The sequence below is a fragment of the Nanorana parkeri genome, unplaced genomic scaffold (assembly GCF_000935625.1).
Source record: "Nanorana parkeri isolate BGI_ZX_2015 unplaced genomic scaffold, ASM93562v1 scaffold416, whole genome shotgun sequence".
Classification (NCBI taxonomy): domain Eukaryota; kingdom Metazoa; phylum Chordata; class Amphibia; order Anura; family Dicroglossidae; genus Nanorana; species Nanorana parkeri.
Window position 1 is genome coordinate 760098 of NW_017306684.1, and position 23472 is coordinate 783569.

The 23472-nt window shown below is 39.6% G+C and overlaps 3 protein-coding genes across 3 annotated transcripts in view; all 3 read right to left on the reverse strand.

Moving 5' to 3' along the window:
* LOC108789722 (olfactory receptor 11L1-like) overlaps positions 1-1124 on the reverse strand; it is a 7051-nt gene extending 5927 nt beyond the window's left edge. Inside the window, exon 1 of the mRNA XM_018559805.1 lies at positions 1092-1124. Coding sequence (XP_018415307.1) covers positions 1092-1124 — 33 coding nt within the window. The remainder of the gene's footprint in view (positions 1-1091) is intronic.
* Positions 1125-1699: 575 nt separating this feature from the next.
* LOC108789723 (olfactory receptor 11L1-like) lies at positions 1700-2683 on the reverse strand. The gene has a single exon (XM_018559806.1). It carries the CDS (start codon positions 2681-2683, stop codon positions 1700-1702), a length of 984 nt encoding a protein of 327 aa, XP_018415308.1.
* A 9063-nt stretch (positions 2684-11746) lies between these two features.
* Positions 11747-21212, reverse strand: LOC108789724 (olfactory receptor 10A7-like). Its single transcript, XM_018559807.1, has 2 exons — positions 21081-21212; positions 11747-12718 (listed from the first exon to the last, which is right to left on the reverse strand). Exons 1-2 carry the CDS (start codon positions 21210-21212, stop codon positions 11747-11749), a joined length of 1104 nt encoding a protein of 367 aa, XP_018415309.1.
* Positions 21213-23472: the final 2260 nt, after the last annotated feature.

Consider the following 23472-nt stretch of genomic DNA (forward strand, 5'->3'; position numbering starts at 1 on the left):
GATTATGTTACCTGATGAAATGTGAGATTGAGCACAGCTGTTTTCCAGGCATTTTTTTCTAGAAAACTGGGCTGCTGACCAGATAACCACTAGTGATGTAAAGCTAGCAATTTGGCCAAGTTGGCATTTAGACGATGTGCATGTGGATGGGCGGGGCAGTATTTTTTTTTCGCTGCAGCATCTGGGGCAGCGAAATATGACTTCTAAAATCTACAGCTGGTGGGCTGCTGGCAGATTTGGCAGGAGGACCTGTGACACCCATTGCTATACCATCATTCCTCTCAGTGGGGGTTATTGACATGACATGATGTATAGTGGGGGTAGAGATGACAGATGAGGAGCGAGGAGAAGTGTGGCCCTTTGTATGGTGCTGTTGCCAAAGCGCTGTGTGGCAGGTGGTCAGAAGTGTCTTCAAGCATGTGGGACCCAAGTGGTTGATGTTTTTGCCACGCTTGATCCGCTTGAGACACAGGTTACAAATAGCAATGCTGCGGTCCACTGCACATGTGCTCAAAATGTATGTGTGTGAGTAAAAGATATAATAAACTTTTGTAAAAGAGAACTTGTTTTTTAGCCGAAAGGAGAAAAAAACAAAAAAAAAGGACAACATTATTTTTTTGCAACCATATATTTATTTATATGTCCTCTATGCCATTTAATATACCAGACCTTATTTATTAAAGATTTAATAAAGTGTGAAGTGATGAAGAAAGTTACACTGTGTTCCCTTTAACATGCACCTGTGCACAGGCTATGTACATTAAAGTGTTCACATTATAGTGTTTTAAAACAAGCCCTGACTGATCTCCATGACTGCAGAAATGTATCTTTATATTGACAACAGAAGAACCTCAGTCACAGCTTCTCTCTCCTTATTTCCTCTGGCGTCAGGAGCTTCTCAGTCTGCCAGCCTCCCAATGTAAGCAAACATTAGGTGCTGATAACACTCTTCAGAGTCTCTGTTGTAAACTTTGAGGATTCATTTTTTCACAGTACCAGTAGCTACAAAGGTCAGTGAAGGCTTGTTTAAAGCCTTAAAGCTCCACTCCAGGCAAAAACTACTTTTTTTTACAGAAGTCAGATATGCTCACCTGAGTCCCCCCCACCAGGTCCCTCACTGCCATTGTTTCTGGGTATAGGTGACAATGGATCCTAAGAGGACCCCAGCCAATGGACATGAAATAGGAAATGCAGGCACTGATGTGTAATCCTGAAGAAGGACTCAAACAAGATGTAAACAGAAGAGGAGAGGACTTGGGGCTGTGGAAACACATGACTGCAGCATAACCCACTGGTAGGTAAAAAAAGGCCTTTAGATAGGGAATTTTTTTTGATCCAGAGATTAGATAGTATTGTGGGAAAAAAGTAGGGTGGGTGAAATGTATCCTGGAGGGGGACTTTAATGTATTTAAAACCATGTATGCATTTTCCTTCTTTCCTCAAGACTATACATATACATTCTCTGCAGTCTCTTTTGATATGTTTTTCACAATTTTTGCTTTTCATCGCTGGACTTTTTTTTAGCTTATCAAAGTTTTTTGAACGTGAGGTTTCAAGAGACACAGATTCAAAATAAGGACTAATTGTGATATCTAAGTAAGGAAATTGCACTAACAAATCATTTTCATTTCTGTTGAAATCAGTGAGGAATGTCTTTACGGAATTGTTTTCAATAATTAAACGCTAATATGTTAAAACATTATTTAATTTTAACCAAAGGCTTTGGATCATAATACTTTTTGTTAAACACACAATTTTTCAAAGCATCCTTGATATCTTTATTCCTCAAGCTGTATATGAAAGGATTTAAAAGGGGAGTAAACACCGTGTAGAACATAGCCAGCGTCTTATTTATCCATTGCGATTGGCCATCATTTGGAAGCATGTACATGGCAATTAGTGTTCCATAAAATATAAACACAACTGTCAGATGAGAGCTGCAAGTAGAAAATGATTTCAGCCTCCCTGAAAAAGATGATATCTTTACTATGGTTGAAACAATGTAGGTATATGAAACTAATATCATGAAAAATGGTACGACTATCACGGGAATGCACATCAAACTAGCTTCTATTTGAACTATGGACACGTCTGAGCAAGAAAGTTCCACTACAGGATTAAAATCACAGAAAAAATGATCAATAGTATTTGGTCCACAGAACTGTAGATTGCATATGCAAAGTGTTAAAGTTAGTTCTATGAAGCAACTTAAAAGCCAAGATGTGAAAACTAACTTAAGACAAAGCAACCGGTTCATAATGGAGGCATAGTGCAAAGGAGAGCAGATGGCTAGATATCGGTCGTAGGACATCACTGTCAGGAGAAGACATTCAGATGCTTCTGAAAAGCCAAAGATATATAGTTGAGCGATGCAGCCAGAAAGGGTTATGGAAGCTTGCTCGTGTAGTACAATATTGAGCATGTTTGGGGCAATGTCAGTGGTCAACATGATGTCAGAAATGGAGAGTTGTGTTAGGAAGAAGTACATGGGAGAGTGGAGCATTCTGCTGAAGAATACTAACATGATGATCAAGAGGTTTCCAAGTATTGTCACACAGTATGTCAAAAGGAGCAAGGTGAACAGCAGATATTTACAATTGTCTAGGTTGTGGAATCCCAAAAAGTATATTGTAGTGACATTGCTCTTAAATGCATCCCATGTGTCCTTAAAGAAAATAAACATATAGAATAATATGACATCATAAAAAAAATAACATCAAAATATTATGTAATAAGGTGATCCCCAACCTAACAGACTAAATATTGATTTCTATATTTGTAGGATATAAAAGGTATGCAAACCTAATTACTAACATTGCATAAGATTTTAATGCAATTTCATATGATTTCAGTCTTTTCAAAACTTTGGATCTTTAAACATAGCCCATGGTGATCCTGCCATAAGGGTAATTGTTCAGTCACTTCCTTATAGACGATGACCATGCTTTGGTACCCGCTTGTATTCATGTTGCCCTGTAACATGGTCTCCTGATGGAGACTACACATGGCTATATCGGTACACATTGCACAGGCATAGAAAAACAGTCTGAGAAACGTCATACAGCCATCACTGGAGTGCATGTAGGTAAGAAGGGGCTGTGAAGAGACTGCAGGAGATAAGCAGTACTGAGATATATCAGAAATAAAAAAATAAAACCAGCTACTTTATTTCTAAAAAATACAATAATTTATGATACACAATGTTTTAGCAAATTAGTTGTCATTTAGTTAAGGTCTAATTTAATACACAAGTTAAAAAAGCCATTTTTTTGAACGCATGTGTTAAAAAACAAATTATGGCTTTTCAGGGAATAATACATTATGTTACATTATATAACTGATTGAATTAGTGTATGAGTAACATCTAGTTAGAGCTTTCAAAAATATACAATGTGAAATAAAAATTGCCAGGACATCATATTTACTTGGTATGCCATTAACATGTAGATTGAAGAAAAAAATGTTTATTTACTGAAGGCTCTTCACAAGGGTAATGCATACATTGCAAAGTGAATGTCAGCAAACAAGGTGAAGCTGTGTTCCATTTATTTACCCATATATAATACATGCCAATTACATACAGATACAGTAATACCTAGTTATCTAGATGCTTTGATAAAGATGGATTGAGCCCTGTTGACAATAAAATGCTGATGTGTTGACTTATCTCCAAAGAATGACCCGTGACTGTGTGTATGTATCTATATATCTATAGATATCTATAGATCTATAGATATCTATAGATCTATAGATATCTATAGATCTATAGATATCTACATATATCTATAGATATCTATATGTAGATATATATATATATATCTATATATAGTGGGATTTAGCTTCCAATGGTAGCACATTAAGGACACATCCACTCGCTTATGACTTCTTTTAAGGGCTTCCTTGCCCACTTTTATTAAATCCAACTGAAAAGTTCACACAGGCTTTTCCCTCGCAGGGGTTTTCAAACACAAAAAGTGCCGTTTTCTTTCTTCATCCAAAATAGCACTTTCAAAGTCCACCGACTTTAGGTTGTCTGATTAATACTTTTCACCTTTTCAACACACAGGTGACACACTCCTCGGTCCGCCTGCCACAGACTGGTCCCAAGGTGGAGCCCTCCTGACTCCTACAAAGACCCCCTCTGTCACCCAGGTGGAGCCCTGAACCTGACCCAGCATCCTCCTCATAAAGGGCTTTGCACAGGTGCACCATAATTTGGTGCTGGGCACCACTAAAGCCCGGACTCAGGAATGGAGATTTATTCCCTCCTAGTTCTCTTAGAAATCTCCCGGCTCCAGGATCCCAACTATAATCCAGAAAACCCGGAATGAGTTGTAAAACCAGCTCTTTCCTGGTAACAGTAGTTTCCTGGAGCCGCTCAGCCCCTCTGGCTGAGAGTCCTGGGTGACCCTTTTTCCACTCTACATAGTGTCATTACCACGCACTGCCACAATAAATGTATATATAGACAGTATACATATTTATATATTTGTTACACCTCAAAAGTCCTGTATAAAAACAATATAATGTTGGAATTTATACCGATTATACAATAATGCATTATATTTTCTGCTCCAATATATTTATCTTTGTAGTATAATAAATCAATAACATAATTTTATAACCTTTCAGAAGTTTTTAGAAGCAGAGAAGAAATATTACCTCCATGAAAAAAAAAAAAAAGTTTAAAGAAATGGTCTCTGTAAACATATAAAGATACTTACAATATTTTTTGTAACTCTCTGGTGAAAATCCATATGTGGTTAAAATGTTACTAAAATATAAATACCACACAAAATGTGTTAAATAAGAATTGTATATTATTTAATACATTCATTTAATTATTGAATAGGAAATAAAGAAAAGATAGAAAAGGAGGTTACTTTTAATGAACGGTAGATGTAAAAATATTGTACTTATAAGTGGCTAACCTCAGTCTCACAAATATATATTTTATATGCAGGTATATGTAAGAACCTTTCTTTATTCCACAAGGGATGATCTAAATCCCTAAGTGTTTATTGTTATTACTAACAAATACAATATGATTTTATAAATTAACTCCTTACAAGTCTTATTTAGGCCATTAATATATATTAAAATAATTTTAGAAAACTTTATTAAAGATTTTTTACTTGCTTTTGTTTCGTGGAGGACAGACAATTCCAGTGACTTTCTAAAACTCGCTGATGATTAAGTGGATCTGTTGCCATGGTTGAAAAAGAACATTTTTTTTTTTACAGTCTCAAAAACGTATAGCTGACTAAAAAAAATGGATAGTTATTTGTGTAAAAATATCAAATAAAAAAAGCTCTGTAATTTGGATATGGAAAACATTAAGGGGGTTATTCGCTTACCTGCCGAATGATCTGGCCAAAGCTTCGGCTGATCCTTCTGCTCACTTCAGCTGCTGTAGCCCTTCAGTTCAGTTGAACGGAAGGGCTGCTGTACCGGCTATTCACAATAGCCCGTACACCAGCCGAAGGCAGCTGAGCAGCTCAGCCGAGCCGAACACAAATGCTTCCGCTCGGCAGACCGTTCTCCCTGCAAAAGACAACAGCTGGGCCAAGCCAGGCATGATGTCATGGCTGGCTCCGCCCAGCTGATGTACTGCAATGACAGATCAGTGTCCCCAAATGACCTGGGGATGCTGATCTGCCATTAAACAAGAACAACTGAGTGGAGCTGACGTCAGTTGTTTTCATTTGCCCGGGACCTGATGGAAGACTCTGGCAGGTGGCGGCCAAATGTAAACAGTTGGGCGATGCTAGTATAGTGCTGATGATGTCACCACTAGCTCTGCCCAATTGTTTATATTTTGCCAGCATCTGTCAAACTCTTCATTCTGCGGTGGGAGTTTGCCGTGTGCAGTCAAATTGGCAGGCGTCAGGTTTTTTAATTTATTTTTTGTTTATTTTTATTTATTTCGATGAGTCGTCGTGGACAATGCTGGATGTCATGATTGACCTTAGGATTATGTTGGTGGATCCATTTTTTGAGGTTTTTCGTTTTATTAAAGGACTTGTCAAAAATCCTTTGTTGTGTTTTTATTTCAATTAAAGGATTTTTAATTAAAGTCTGGTCTTTTTATTTTATTTAAAAACATTTTTTTTCCATTTGATTACATTCAGCCGAAGGCTGTCAATGTACAGCTGATTTTAGTCAATGTATTTTTATGTAATGTCAACAATTTATATAAGTAGATTCTTTGTACCTTTGTATGACTCAACGTTGAAAAAAACAAACTGTGCTAAACTGAAAGGGAACTTTAATTTTTAACTGTACTGTGGTTTGGGGTAAAAAAACTGTGGTTTTGCCCACTGTTTTCTTATTAGGCCAACACAGACCTGGCTTAGACAACTAGCAACAGTTTCCAGGAGCATAAGGTCATAAAGCCCAAAAACTTGCAAGAACAAGATTTGTAAAGATGCATCCCTAATTTTATACACCCAAGCTTATATATTGCCGTGAGATGTAGGACTAGAAACACCTTGCGGTAGTGTCCTTGAGCAGAGAGGTCAGAGAACATATAAAGGTCATGGAACTCTGATATGGCAAACACACTGTGCCCATGAGGCACACTTTTTGCCCACGAGTCACAATTTTCTTGTGGAAAATGGGCAGACTGGGAGAGACATTGGCCCAGATAAAATTATTGTCAGTAGCCCAAATATTATTCCTGTGGGATCCTGATTTTTTTGGATGTGCCAAATTAAGGTGCTTGAAAAGATAGATGTGAACCAATTGTAAAGAAATACCAAGTCTCTCAAACTGCTCCAAATAAATGATGGTTCAGAAAATTAGTTGTTTTCAATATTTGGTGCAAGAGGTGTGTGCAAGAGGATGACGGTCCAGGACAGTTACACATTCTACTATGGGCCAAATAAAATACACAGAATATGCTGCAACATGAACTTGTATAAAATGTAGGATGTTGCAGATGACCATTCATATTTCTCAACAACCATCAATCTTAAAAAGTAAGCTGTGACTAAGACCATGATTGAGTGAAATGTGTCAGAGGAGGCGGACCTTGGGCAGGACACCAGTGATGTGCTACACGTTTGAATAAACTGTTCAAGTGGAATCTGGTTTGTGACCAGTTTTTCTTATGTTTGTATGACCACCTATCTTAATTCGTCTGACCATTGTCTTTCTGGGCGAGATTACTGGATTGTGTCCCTCGGTGATAAAAGAATGTTAGGTCCATAGAGGTGAAAAAGAAAAACAGTTTATTGTCAGAAGAATGGCGTGATTGATTATTTTTAGGTTTTGTAACCTGTCACCTTCATACTAAAGGGATTGGAAGCAAGTTTTAGTGGGCGTGTGTTTCAGCCTAGAAAAGGGAAAAAGAGCAGGATTTCACACCCCAATTGATAAATAGTAGCTACTTGGATAAATTCCACCCAAGGGTATGCCAAGACCCTAGGGGGAGGGGCTTTCAAGAAATACTAAGAGCTCTCTTGCTATGTATAAAAGTTCATACATTTATTTAATATAACATGATTATTTGAAGATTAAAATTCAATTTGGTAAAACATGATTGAGAGCAGGAGCGGACAGGGGAATTTTCATTCCCTGATCTGCTCTGCGCTAAATGAAGCAGGCAGCACTGTGATCTCAAAATCCTGTGCTTGATCATCTGTGCTGGAGGGCAAGGGAGACATCAAGAGTCTAATAGACCCCTGATGTCTCCATAAAGAGAACCTGTCACCTCCAAATGCTGTCACATAGTGGCTTCTTAGCCTTTTTGCGATAGCAGAATTTAAGTTAAAAAATCATAAAAATTAAAAAAAATCATTAAAAAAATCGGTTATAAAAAGATACAAAAATTGATAAAAGTATAAAAATAATAATAATAATTAAAAAAAAAGTTTAAACCAACTCTTCTACCCTCCACATCTGATTCCATTGAACACCTGCACATAAGGCATGCATGTGTATGTAGACAGGGGGGGGTTCTTACAAAAATAAAACAAATAATTCAATGCACTGGGATCAGTGCAGCCGCTGGTGTAATTGCAACCCTAATGGTAGACCATGGAACAGACACAGGCTGGGTCTGTCTGGGCTACGATTAGGACCTCTGATCAACGAAAATGTAAGTTAAATTAAAATTGATTATGCCTGTACTGCATTTTCTTTTTAGGTAACCTTTTATTGCACATTACATTGTACTTGCTTAATGTTACTACCGTCCTGTGCTTGCCAACATTTTAAAATGTTTGTACAGTTTTTTCTTCAATTGTTGGTAGATTGAGGAATAATTAACGTTAGTATTTTATTGCTGGTTGTGTCCCCACTGGGTAGATTTACCCCTCCATTTGTTGTGGTGACCAATGTTAGTGAAACAGGATGTAATGGAAAATCCAAAATAAAAAGTCAACAGAACTAAAAGAAAGGGACACCTTTTCCAGGATGGATGTGTAATGTGAGGTCCCCCCTTAGATACCCACATTAACCCTTAACATATAGGGGTCTATTCACTAAGCTGCCGAAGGATCTAGCCATAGCTTTGGCTGATCCTTCGGCTAGCTTCCGCCCCTTCGGTTCAGTAGAAGTTGGCCGAGCGGCTCAGTCGAGCCAAAGGCATATGCCTCGGCTCGACTGAGCCGAGGTGAAAGCTGAAGCTGGCAGAACGGCAGCCTACTAATGACAGCTGGGCCACTTGCAGAGACAGATTAGCATCCCTGGTTACCAGATAACCAGGAACACTGATCTGGCATTACTTTCCCAGATGCTCTGGTATAGTATTAGATAGCGACTCCCGGCCACCCAGGAGAGAAACACTTGCTCGATCGAGCAGAGTAAAACTTTCCTTACAATCTGTTTTTTTTTTCTGACAAGGGGCCGCCGGCCGCTGTCAGTCAGAAAAAAAAAGCCAGCATAGGCATGCATAGCTAGATTCCTATTGGTTATTTCACTTTGCAATAGCCGATAGCAAACTAGCTATAGCACCCACCCACTGCTGCTGTCAATCAGCAGAGGGGGACCTGAAGTTCTCCATCAGGTCCTTTTCTAGTGATTGACAGCAGCAGAAGGCGGGTGCAGTAGCTAGTTTGCTATTGGCTATTGCAAAGTGAAATAGCCAATAGGAATCTAACTATGCATTCCTATGGTGGTTTTTTTGTTGTTTTTTATTCTGATGGCAGCAGAACTGCCCGGCCAATAGAAAACAGTTGGGGTTATACACGGAGCGATATAAAGCTGAAATCAGCTGTACAAGCCTGAAGTGAAAAGCCGAACAGTGTTCAGCTCACTTCCCTTCGGTTCGGTTATTCACTCGGCTGCCAACGGCAGTTTTGTGAATAGACCCCATAGTTTAAGCCTAGAATGAGCACCTGATTTATTAATGCCAAAGCTTCCAGTGTTGCACCAAGAAATCACAGGAAGGAGATCTTGTTTTTTTCTTTCAACCATGCAGGAATTGGAGCAGACGCCACATACCCTAATATATTAATTTGCACCTGAAGCCAAATTTATTAGAGTAGGAAATTGTTAGAACTTTGTTGGATTTTTGTGCTCAAAACATAAAAAATACAACACGAGCACCAAAGCATCAAAAGGAAGTCCAAAACAACTTTCATGAGTTGATAGTAAGGGTAATAGAACATAAATATTTCTTGTGCCAAACCACTCAAATTAGGTATTACATTAAAAATAAACCATAACAGCTCTGTTAATTTGGATATGGAGAATATTTATAGGGTTATTCACAAAAGGGTGAAGAGTTTGTAGAAGACAGGAGAAGTGAATAATCTAGGCCAAAATAGCTGATTTGAAATTCTCCAATTCAGCTCACTTTCCAGGTCAGCTATGTTGTCCTAGATTGTTCCCTTCTCCTGCCTTCTCCAAACTCATCACCCTTCTGTGAATAACCCTGTTACTTTTTAATCACTTGTTATTATTTTACCCAATAATTCACCTTGTATTTACTATGGGTTTATCATTTATTTTTTCGTGTTCCCAATTTTCCAATTACTAGCTGGTTTTATAACTCTACATGTATGTTATTAATGTTTTTAAATGGACACTTATCTTCAAATGGACAAGTATATTAAAATGTTTTACTCATTTCTGTAGCCCTGCAGAAGAGGTAGGGATTTGTCCCCTGAAATGCATTGGTTAATTTGTGTGATGTTTCTATAGCTATCTTTTCTAAAGTGTTTTTGGTCTCTCTCATTTGTTGTAACTTTATGCTGTGAGTGACATTCTTTGAATCCATCGGAGTTCGTCCTTGCTTTATGTGAGCAGCCATGCCAGAGCCAGTGAGCCTACAGAATAACTGTGTTCTTCTCATTACTCCATTACTGAAAAGGGATGAAGTCCCAGTGCCTCTTGTTACCTTATGAGGTTTATGCCAAATCCCCACAAACATATGTATATAGTTTTTGTAGTGAATAATATTCTATGTTGGGAGAGTGAATGGAGTAAGGGAAAAAAAATGTTTTCACTGTCCTGAGGAATTGAATAAATGGGGATTTTGAATGTAATTATGGATCTGTTCAGGCATAGCCTTTTAACTGTAAATGGCCAAGACAAGAAACAAAAGGTTCCAAAGACAGTACAGAACCTAGAGCATTTATCTTCAGGATAGGTGCATATTCTCTACTGTCTCTGGCTAACAGCTTTAAAGGATCATTGTAGGTAGATAAACACTTAGATTGTCCAACTGTGTTTAGACGCAAGCATGACCTGGGGTTAGCCTATGAACACCTGCACCTCCAGTCTGGGTACAGTAAGATCATTAAAGATTTGCACAAAAAGGGGTTGGGAGTCCTAACAAAGAGCATTTGGAAATATCCATTCCCCAGAGAAGGATTGTAATTTGATTAGAATAAGTATTGGCAGGCCACCAATTGATAGCCCGCAATGCTTCCTTATGAACACCAGGAAGAATGAAGATATGTCAAGTGGCCAGATTATTATGACCACCTGATGTTTGTAGGCAAATTAGCTATAATTAGCTATAATTTTGCGCTGAAGTTGCTAGAGGGCCAGACAATTATAAATAGGGAAGCAGGTTGTTTACCACGACAGTAGAAGTGATTTGTTTCTGAAGATACGGGGAAACAACGCAATTTAATGTTACATCACTCCCTGCATTCAGTGTCACTCTCCAGCTAGAGAATGCTCATAACCATATACTTGTAGGTGTGAATGCTTATATAGGGGATCATAACTTAAACTATAGACATGTGCGATTCGTTTCGTTCCGAATCGAAATTCGGACGCATTTTCGGAAATTCGGACATTCGGATGTATCCGAATTACAGACATAACGAATGCAAACGAATCCGAATTTCCATTTCCGAAATTCGGTAGCGGTAGTTCGAACGTTCGTTTCGTTTTCGGTTCTTACTAAACGAATTTTTTGGCAGTGCACATGTCTATTAAACTAGTAATTTGGGTAACACTCTTGAATATGTTTTTTGGAGGATTTTTTCTTTTTTTGCTGTCTGTCTCTCCACTGGTGAGATGAAAGTAAAGGGAATATTCATAGATCTATAACCAGAACAAGAAGATAAAGGAAAAAGAAACCATCCAATTAGGACTCAGATGGCAAAATAATAACAATGATAACCTATTTTATCCAGTTTTGGCTTGGGATATGCTTCAATAAATAAATAAGATGCTGTAGTTACAATATTTAGGTAAATACAAATGAAATAAATTGAATTAAAATTCCATATAACAGTCACAAAAGTTGTAGCGGGAACAGGTGCTTGGCCATTGTCATAGACAGTTATACATTATGTCTCTTTGTACGTTTGATCCACAATTTTGAATCAGAAGCATTTTGGTTATATATGACTTTTCTCAAAGCTTTCTTAATGTCATTATTCCTTAAACTGTATATGAAAGGATTTAGTAAGGGAGTCAACGCAGTGTATAGCAATGACAAAGTCTTACTGAGGATCTGCGTTTGTGCTTTGTTTGGAATCAAGTACGTGGCAATCAGAGTCCCGTAAAATATAGATACCACTGTCAGGTGGGAGCTACAAGTTGAAAAGGATTTCTGTCTCCCTGAAAAGGTGGATATCTTCAAAATGGTTGAAGCAATATACACATATGAAATCACTATCACGAAGAATGGTAAGACAATTGCAAGGATGCACATTAAGGTGCCTTCAATTCGAACCATGGACACATCTGAGCATGAAAGTTCCATCACAGGGTAAAAATCACAGAAGAAATGGTCAATTGTATTTGACCTGCAGAAATGTAGTTGACTTATTCCATGTATGAGAATCAGTGCTACAGAGCCCCCTAAGAGCCAGGATGAAATAATTAATTTAATGCATAGCACATGGTTCATAATGGAGCCATAATGCAGTGGAGAAAAAATGTCTAGGTAGCGGTCATAGGACATCATTGTCAAGAGAAAACATTCGGCTCCATCGTTTAAACCGAAGAAATAAAGCTGAGTTATGCATCCAGGAAATGATATGGAGGCCCGTTGATGTAGCACAGTATTTAGCATGACGGGGGAAATATCTGTGGTCAACAAGATGTCAGCTATGGAGAGTTGGGTGAGGAAGAAGTACATGGGAGAGTGGAGGTTCTTGCTGAAGGCCACCAGTGTGATGATCAAGGAGTTGCCTAATATTGTCACACAGTAAATGATGAGCAGCAAGATGAAGAGCAATACATTAAATCTGTCCATGTCATGGAACCCCAGAAGGTAAATGACTGTGATGTTGTTCTTGTAGGATGCCTTTGCAAAAAAAATACACAAATATAGTATTAAAACTAATAATATCAAACATTCACTTTTGGTTTTGGGAACTTTTGGTAGTTTGTGATGCAAGTAAAATGGTTTACAAACAATACCTTTTGCATGGCCCCAAAACCTGACCCTAACACTTAGGGGGTTATTTACAAAGCTGCCTGAAGGTAGCCGAGTGAATAACCCAGCCGAAGTGAAATGAGCCGAACAACGTTCGGCTATTCACTTTGGTCCAGTATGGCTGGCTCCGCCCAGCTGCCATTTGCGTGGAGATCGGTCGGCTTTGGCCAACCTTTGTCCCCGCTTCTGCTATTACTTTGGCTCAGTCGAGCCAAACCATATGCCTTCGGCTCGGCTGAGCCACTCGGCTGCCTTCGGCTGCTGTATGGGCTATTGTGAATAGCCCATACAGCAGCCCTTTGGTTCGACTAAACCCAAGGGCTCCAGCGGCCGAAAAGAGCTGAAGGATCAGCCGAAGCTACATCTGGGTCCTTCGGCTCTTTAGTGAATAACCCCCTTAATGTGTATATAACCCTTAACAATTAACATCTCTTATTTGCTCCATTTTAGTCTGTTATATATACCACTGAGTGTGTCAAGGAGTCTAATTATCCCTTCTGGTTCTTATCTTAGACTACAGAATGACTAGTCTCTATGTTGTGAGAGTGGGTTTGAGAAATTAAGTGAACGATTGGGCAATGCTGACACTACTCAGTCAAAAAAATGGATACAACATGAGGAAATGTGGATGTATTGCAGACATGTATGGCATATGTGTTTTTTGTTGTTTTGTAATTAAAGTCAAGAGGTTTTTGAGCTATTTAGTAAATGTTATTAATTTATACATTACTAACAATGGAAGCTGCTCCTTGATGGTTAAAAGCTTTAGCTTCCTGCAGAATCAGCTGATCCCCTGAGCACTGACCCTGATATCCTGTTTAGGGTGACTAATTTCCCTTTGAGGGCCCCATGGAGCCACCCTTGTATGTGCCCCTCACTCCTCTTTCTACTTCCTTCTCTAGAAGATGGGTGGCTGCTGAAGATTGTGCTCTCTCCTTTGATATTGTACCCGACAGGAAGTTCAGGGAAGCTGAGCTAAGAGAGTTGGAGCTGTTTGAAAACATGATGACTGTAAGTGCTTGGGCAAGAATGTAAAAAAAAATACCTTGCTGGGCAATATATAGTTGTTTGATCTGGATTCATTTTTCAAAAAAAAGGTTTCAGAGTTTAATACTTCTTTAACCTCTTGCCGTCCGCCCGTAGTAAAAAAACGGAGTTTATGTTTGTGTGGTGCATCAATGCACATGTGTTAACATGTGTTTGCCACGCTTTAATGTATATTGCAGCCGATTAAAAATAACAAGTTGCTAATGCCCCAAAATGCCTCAAACAAAGCAGACATGCCACAACATTTTTAATGAAACCTGCCACAACACACTATGGTGCATGCCTGCTGCTCTAGTGGTTTTGGGTGTTAATCAAAGTGAAAGGCACCACAACACATTGACACATGTCATTTGAATTGCTTTGTATTGGGGTAATGTGCGCATTTCTGCAATGCATCGAAGTAAATCAGCCCCAAAACTTAAACTAACTCTGAAAATGTATTAAGATTCTGATATCAAGGGTCACTGACCCTACCCAGTATTCAGATGCGGAGTCCAGACTTTATTAATGCATTCTTATGTTGAGTCAGTGGGGGGGATTTATCAAAACTGGAGCAAATAGAATCTGGAGCAGTTGACAAGAGTAACCAATCAGCATCTCTCTTCAGTTTGCTCAGGTAAGATTTGAAAATGAGAGAGAGAAGCTGATTGGCTGCAGTGCAAATCTGCTCCACATTTCATCTGCTCTAGTTTTGATAAATTCCCCCCAGTGACTTAAAAGTGCTAAAACCAGAAATGCATAGTGTGTTATGACTACATACCACCTCCACCTCTTCTCTTATAATTGTCCTGTAGCTCACTAAGGTAAATGAAAACAATGTAACTGACAAGTCACCCGATGCCCTTATCGAACATATATAACAATATTCCTAAATATAAAAATAGACCTAAAGACCCTAGAATGTTTTTGTTGTTGTTGCCTCAGAACTGTTGATATTAATTAACAGATCAGTAATAAATTGAGTCTTAATTATAGAAGAGAAATTAATACTAACACATTGGTCAAAAACCTCTTTTCCTCCTGTATCTGAATTAAAAGAGGTTTTCAATATTTTACTGATAAAGCTGTATAATAAGCCACTGACAATGTCCTATTTTTCAGTTGCTGAATTCTTCCTGAATTCTATGCCTGCTCTGGGGGAAAATCAGTTACTGGACTTTGCTAGAACATGAAAATTGGGACTTAAAGGGTAATTTCACTTGACTGGTGAATCTGGGAAAATGGAATCTCCGCCACCAATCTGCCCTCTCTCCCCGTCCCGCTGCTCTTACTTTTAACCAAAAGGTCCTTCCCCCTCTGCAGCTGCTGGTGTATTATCTATGCTCTGTACCCAGCAGCACAGCCCTGTGCTCTGTATTTCAAATGGTAAGCACTCATTGGTCAGCACAGTCACCTGAGCAATGAGAAGCACTTCTAAACAAAAAGCACTTCTTATTGGTCAGCATAGTCAGAAGTGCTTCTGATTGGTCAGTGTGGTCATGTGACCATGCTGACAAATGAGTGCTCACCATTTTTGCAAGCAAAATTTGAAACACAGAGGCCAGGGCTGTGCTGCTGTGTATGGAATATGGACAGTACCCTGGCAGCCGTGGAGGTGAAGAAGCATTTGGTTAAAGGTAAGCGCAGGAGTGGAGGGTATAGGGGGCAGATTGCTGGGGGTAATTCCATTCTCCCAAATTTGTCTGGGAAAGTGGAATTAACCTTTAAGCAGCTTTTTCCTTATATTCTATTTATAGATTTATATTAATGTATAAATTATTTATTTATATATTTTTTTATATTTGCTGACACATAGAAAAAGGGAATAAAATGGAAAAAAAAACCAAACACATTTGATTACCTTTTTCTATGTGATTTTTAGTGTAAGCAAATATGAAATCCTTTACCTTTCTACCGTTTTATTATTATTTTTTCTTATGTTTTGTTGGCTGCCATTAATTTGAGATTTTTTTTATTATTATTTATTAAAATTGCCATATGAGTTTTTCATATTCTTATTATAGGTAGTCATGTACTGGGCTCTTTACATTATTTTGGTATTTTGTAATGTCTTTTGGATCCTATTTATCTGATTTGCAGGAATCCCCTTCCTATGTTGTCTGTTTTATTGTATTCTTCTAATTTTGTATCTGTATTTATTTCTAAAACATAATAAAGACATTTGGAAACAAAAATGGCTTTCAATTGTATATTTAACAGACCAAAATTAAGCGCATAAGAGATGATTCATTGTTAGTTATTACATACACTTAAAGGCAAACGGTGCAAAAAGAAATCAGAATTAGGCACTCACAGAAAATGCTCTGTACATTCATTTTAAAAATAATATATACTTTACTAGTATCACATTTTGTTATAAAACCTTATGATGTAAGAAAGTTTCAAGAGGAAAGTTTGAGGCTGGAGTGACATCTTTCTATGCACGTTTTCATGTGATTTTGTAAGCATTGTAACATGCTGCTATCATCCTTAAAGTGACACTAAACTCAGATGTTAAATCCTAAAAATACATTCAAGTACCTAAACTATTAACAACAAATTTATCTTATTTGTGTATCACTCGGCCGTAGATCCTCCAATCATCTCTGACGCTGTCCTTCCTTCTGCATGGTAAGATGTGAAACCAGCCGCAAACTTTTCTGATAAAACTTTCTAACATCAAAAAGTTATATAAGAAAATGAAGTTCTACTAAACTACATAGATATCATTTTTAAAATAAACTCAGGAGTTCACACCACATCCAGATAATCTCCAGGCCAAACCAGATTGTTTCCAGACCCAAAATGCATCCTAGTGTATCCCTATGATATTTCTGGCCTCTGTTCACACCAGCACAGTCCGTGTGTGGAATGCACAAGAACTGTGGGCAGGTTCACACCATTTTCCGGGCCAGATCTGGTCCGGAAAATGGTGTGAACCTGCCCGTAAACCTTAAAAATACATTCGAGTTCCTTAACTATAAACAATAATGTATCTTATTTGTATATCACTCGGCTGTAGATCCTCAAATTATCTCTGAATTGGTGCTGACACTGTCCTTCCTTCTGGAGGGGGAGCTATGCGTGTTCCTCATGGTCCCTGTGTGTGTTGGAAAGTAGTCACCACTCCAAGCTCGCTCCCGGGATGGACTACAATCTCAATACAAATTATTAAACTAAACTAATGTAGTCTATCCCGGGAGCGAGCTTGGAGAAGTGGAGCATTTTCAACACACACATGAAGAACAAAAGTAGCCCCCCTCCAGAAGGAAGGACAGTGTCTGCACCAATTCAGAGATGATTGGAGGATCTACAGCCGAGTGATACACAAATAAGATACATCGTTGTTCATAGTCAAGGTACTTGAATGCATTTTTAAGATTTAAGTTGAGTTTAGTCTCACTTTAGTGTCTCCTGAGCTTTGTGCCACCCTATAAAGTGTGGCGAAGCATCAAAATGCCAACGCATTACGACCCTTTAAAGTGCGGCGATGGACAGTACATGCCAAGGCATCGGATAGATAGAATAGCATAGATGTGAATAGCCCCTAAAATATTATCACTATGAACTAAAATGTCTGTGACAGAAGAGAAGACAAACCTTCAATAAAGAAAGGTAAAATAAAATGCACTTACACTGTTCAATAATGATCCATGATGTTTATTCATAATCTGTATATTTATTTGCTCTGAAATAAGGGAGCACAGATGAGGATGATTTAAATTTTTAAATTTTTAAATTACTAAAAAAAGAAAATATATATATATAGTGTAATAATTATGTATGTAGAAAAGATATTTTAAACATTCACTTTAGTGAGTGTTTTTTGTTTTTGCAATAAGAAGGAAAAAAAAAAGAACCAGGAAAAAAATATGTTGCCTTTTATCTGGATAATAAATGAAAATATGCAGTTCACTCAAGGTGCTGATCAATACTGTTGGATAAACCTGGTGTGACAAAGAAGACGTACATTTATACACAATCGTTGTATAGAGAATGAATGATCCAATCGAGAGTAAACAACACCCTTGGGTGTCTATGCTTCTAAAAGTAAAACATTACACTTGAGAAGAGTAAAGTAGTTATCTTTTTTTAACATTTATAGAAACAGTAACTTTTAAGAGAATATATTAAAAAAACCTTGTACAAGTAGCCATAAAGTAATCAATTAAAGTAGCATGCTTTTGCAGTACATACATTATATATGTATGTAGCGCTCACCCCCGAAGGAGCCGCTGAATGATCGGGTCTTCCATAGCCTGTCTAGGGGATTGTTAAAACGCATGGCTGCCCCAATAGCACTTACCACTTCCAGTGGTTACCGACAGATTGAAGTCCAGACAATAGTTCCGATATTCTTCTCTTGTATTGCTGTAACTCCAGGGAGAGAGGGAAGAGGGTCAGGCACCTCCCGAATGAAGGTAGACTCCTTGTACTTGAAACAGAGCAAAGTAACTGCTGCCACCACAGACTTGGACCTTTAAGCCATACAGTCAATCTGTGTGGAGAACTTCTGGCAAGCAGTACTGTCAAGGGTCTTGTTCAGGTTCGACTCCAACATGATTGGCTGACCACTGGGCCTCCAGGCTCAGGCCCCAGTGTCCAGGCCTAGTCCCCAGGCCTAATCCATTCTATCTCTTCAGCAGCAAGCATCCTGTCCCAGGCCAGGAGGGCCCTGGGGAGGGGAAGAGTACTACACACCATATGTACTTCAATGAAGGGTTTCGGTATGTGTAACGCACACACTATGTCCACAACTAGTTCATGTTATAGTGTAATACAAAACTTGCAGTAGACTTTGTAAACAGTGCTGAAGCTTCTGGCTCCAGAAGTTCAGAGTAGCGAGTGTTCAGTACATTTAGTGTTCTAGTCTCTTGCCCCAGAACAGTAAGCTCTAGTCTGGACCCAATTGTCTGAGAGATATTAGAGAAGTAGCCGCTGGCGTGTGTTGTTGTCGGCCTATCTTTTTTCTAATGACGGTGCTCCCCTCCTCTGTGCCATCATTCATTTGTCTTTTCAAGCCTGATGAAGAGGACCCTGCGTGGCCCCAAAACATTGTTACTTGTTTTGACATGAAGTGTCAATAAACAGACATATTTTTCACTTCAATATGGTGTGCCGGTGACATCTTCAACAAGTTTCAGTATTGGCGGCGCCATCCCAGGTCACTTCAAGCACCCACGCTGACAGGAATACCCGGTAAGGAGTGCAGCAGAATTCTGCAATACATGTGCCATCATTTACGACAACACAAGCCAACAGTTACTACTGCAGTTCCTCTCCCAGAATAACTGGCAGCATTTCATTTAGTATAATAAAGTATTTTTAATACCAAGAAGGTGACAAATGAGAGAAGATGAGACACAAGGCTGCAAGGTTAGAATGAGGGCTACAGATGTCCTGTCCTGGCAGCTTTCAGAGGAGGAAGGGCAGGGGTTGTGTGTGCTTAACAAGGAATTTCAACCTGTGGTGACATTTCTTCTTTAACTGATACATTTTATTCCGCAAGGCTTCTGTTAAAGGAGTGGGATTTTAGGCTTTTGTTTCCGGAGTGGTGTGTTTTTAGGGTTATTCATTTAGAAAATGTTTATATATGTTTATAATAATAATTTTATATAAAATACATACATAAGAGGTGCTGGATCTTCTATAAACAATATACATTGTGGGAAAAAACAATATGATCAAGGCTACTTGCTTTGGTGAGGCTGATCACATATACCAGAGCATCCCCAAGAGAAGGGGGTACTTAACAAAATTCCAACTAAAAAAGAAATAAGTAAGGACACCACACCAATGGTCAAAGTATCTAAATTATATTATATTAGATAATCAGTGGAAATACAACATGCTTTTGAGGAAATACAACATGCTTTTGAGTTGTACAATCATAAGGAGAACCAAACAAACAACATAGATTAGTTTTTTGGATACACTGGACATAAAAACTACACCTAAAAAAGTATGTGTTAAGGGCAACAGTCTAGTGTACAATTTAAAGGAGAACTATGGGGTCAGTGTTTTTCCCCATAGTTCTCCTTAGGGTAACGGGAGAACACAAACTAGCGTCCTCCCTTCACCCTAAGCTCAGTATACCGCGAGCTATAGCTGAGACGCCGCAGCCGGAGGGGATCCCGACGTAGATGAAGGGATCCGCTCAGCTGCGTGAGTGACAGCTGGCTCTGCCTATCTAGAGGCAGAGCCAGCTGTACCCGCCCCCTCCCCCGTCCATTCCGCCAGTTAGCGCTGGCAGATCGGAGTGGGGAGGGGGGAATCCAGCCCCTCCCCCTGTCACGGCAGAGATCTACTGAGCTGACCTGTGGCAGTCTCATTGTCACAGGTCGGCTAGAACTATGAGGTGAGTGAAAAGCACTCACCTCATAGTTCTCATTTAACATAGCAAGAGCTAGCTGGCAATGTCTTTGCATACTTTAGATTATAATCTCTCCACAAGGTATTTGAAAGAATGTTAGTGGAGAAATTGCACTGATGGTATTTTATTAAAAAATGTTAAGGAGTTTATGGGAGGGGAAGGATAGGGTAGGTAGACAGGTGAGGTAAAGGCAGAGGTTGGATGGGTAAGGGTAAAGAGAATTAAAAGAAGCCTGAAAGGAAAGAATAGAAAAAAAGAAAGGGCAGGTAAAGGGACAATGATAGAGAGATTAGGGAGGTCCTGCCTAGCCCTTGTGTGTGTGCTCAAGATATGTTGCTGCTGATCAGTGTTGATAATGGTGTAAATATCCTCTAGGAGGGTGTGAAGAAAAAAAAAATCTGAGAGGATCAGGCCAGTACCTACAGATATGAAGGTTCCCTGCCTTGTGGACATGCCCCCTTTGTGATCAGGCTTAAAGTGACATTAAACCCTCAGATTTTTTTACATAAAACAATACTGTAATGTGCGCCTTACTGTAATCCATGGTTGTTTCCCATGGTTGTGTCAGGCCAATCAATGAGAAGGGATGAACCTGGTTGGGCAATAATTGGGATACTACATTCATGTATGTAATAATGCTATCTATAAGTCTTATCCATTGTAATAACCAAGTAATGTTTTTACTGCAATTTATTTTATGTACAATAAATTTGATATCGTTTTACGCATGGTCTGATATATCTCTCCACAAACCCTTTCCTCTACTTTTTTGTCTACATTTTTCTTAGTAAGAAAAGGCTTCCATCTTGCCACACTCTGTTTCTATCTTACCCTCATCTTTGGCCGCTGCCGATCCCTACTCTCTTGTGGTGTTGGACCTCCCTGCTGGATCATGGACCCTGTGGTGCTTACCTCCCTGGTGGGTATGTACTTGTGCCGCATGCTGGTATGCTCTGTTGCCATGATGTCTAATTTCAATATAGTCTCCCACAACGTCCAAGGATTGAATGCCCCCCCAATAAACGCAGAACTGCCTTTAACTTCTACGCCTCCCGAGGCATACACATAGTGAGTCTTCAAGAAACCAGATACTCGGACTCTTCTAGACCTAAATACATACATAAACAATACCCGCAATCATTTCAGGCAACGTTCCATGAGAAAAAACGGGGGGTATTAATTGCATTCCACAAAAGTACCCCATTCACTTGCACATGCGAAATAGCCGACCCCATGGGCAGATACATTATACTGCAAGGCAAAATATTTGATACAGAGATCACCCTGGTGAATTACTATGCCCCAAACTCACACCAAACGCGCTTTTTCTCCCACTTGTTGGGAGTACTGGAAAAGCATAGCAGGGGCACAGTGATAGTCATGGGAGATTCCAACATGGTCCTTAATGCTCTGACACCACACACACACGCACGGACAACGGTGTTACATTGCTGAACACACTTCTAACCAATCACAGCTTACTTGATGCCTGGCGGGAGAAAAACCCCAACGTTAGAGACTTTACGTTTTATTCCTGTCCCCACGACAGCTTCTCCCGTATAGACCACATCTTCGTCACTCAGAGTTTTCTCTCCTCAGTGGTCCAATCTACAATACTCTCTGTCCCATGGTCCAACCACTCCCCAGTCCTCCTTCGCTGCACATCTTTAGTTTCCCGTCTGGCTGGGTTCACATGGTGCCTAAACGATTTGTTACTTTCCTTCACCGACACAGCGAATCTGGTTGAATCTTATATCACCAGGTACTTTTCCGAGAACATCTCATCGGTAACCTCACTGATTTCACTGTGGGAGGCCACCTTTCAAGGGAGACCTCATACAGTTGGCCTCCAGTCGGAAAAAGGAAAGGGAACGCAAAATACAAACGCTGTACAGAGACCTGGAGCATCTGGAGGCGGAGTGGAAGGTGCACCCCACAGCTGCCGCAGGCAAACTATTTTGCTCAGCAAAGGTGGAACTGAATCTCCTGCTAAATGATAGAACCGAAAAACAATTGAGATGGTCTAAACAAAATTTTTATGCTAGAGCCAATAAACCTGGCTCGATGCTTACAAACCTGCTGCACCCCAAACCTAAGGGAGTGCGCCCAATCCGACTCCGACTCGCGGATGGCTCCAGCTCTGCAAACCCAGCTACAATCGTGTCCAAATTCGGCTCCATACTAGCACGTCTCTATAGCAAACCCCCAATATTTAATAAACAAGCGGCTGATAACTTTTTTTAAAACATCCAGCTTACGACCCTTAGCGACCCCATGAAGGCGAAGATGGAGGCAGACATTTCTCTGCAGGAGGTACAAATGGCCATAAAAACGCTCAAATCCCAAAAATCCGGTTTCTCTGCTCTATATTACAAAAAATACTCTGACATATTAGCCCCACATCTGACAGACATCTTTAACCACCTGAAATTGGGCTCAAAATTACATTCTGCTTCTCTCCTGGCACAAATAGTTATGATACCCAAACCCGACAAAGACGAATCTGACCCTCACAATTATAGGCCTATCTCTTTATTAAACATAGACACAAAGATCCTCTCGAAAATCCTAGCCGCCAGAATAAACACATTCCTAGAAAACCTGATCCACAGAGACCAAGTGGGCTTCACCCCCCCCGGCGCCAAGCCTCTGACGCCACGAGGAAAATCATACAATTGATCCACTACATGCAAACTTCCGGCAGTAGAGGTATGCTATTGTCGTTGGACATCCATAAAGCCTTCGACTCACTCTCCTGGGAATACCTATATTACGCACTGGAGAAGTGGGGCTTCCCAGAAACCTTTACGCAGTGGCTTAGAGCTCTGTATGATAGTCCAACGGCATCAGTGAGGTATCTGCAGCACACTTCTCCCCACTTCCCAATCTTGCGAGGTACCAGACAGGGGTGCCCACTATCCCCTATCCTTTTTGTCCTGGCTATCGAGCCCTTAGCTCAGTCGCTACAGCAAAACCCCGACATACAGGGTATCTCGGCGGGGGGACAGGAATATAAAGTAAATCTTTTCGCGGACGATCTGCTTCTCTCCATATCCCAGCCGCACACAACCCTACCAAACCTATTGGCCACCCTAAACAAATTTTCCCACATCTCTTGTCTCACCATTAATAAACATAAATCGCAAGCTTTCAATATTAACCTAGAGCCAGTAACGGTAGACTCAATCTGTGACAACTTCCCCTTCACCTGGCGGAATAACCA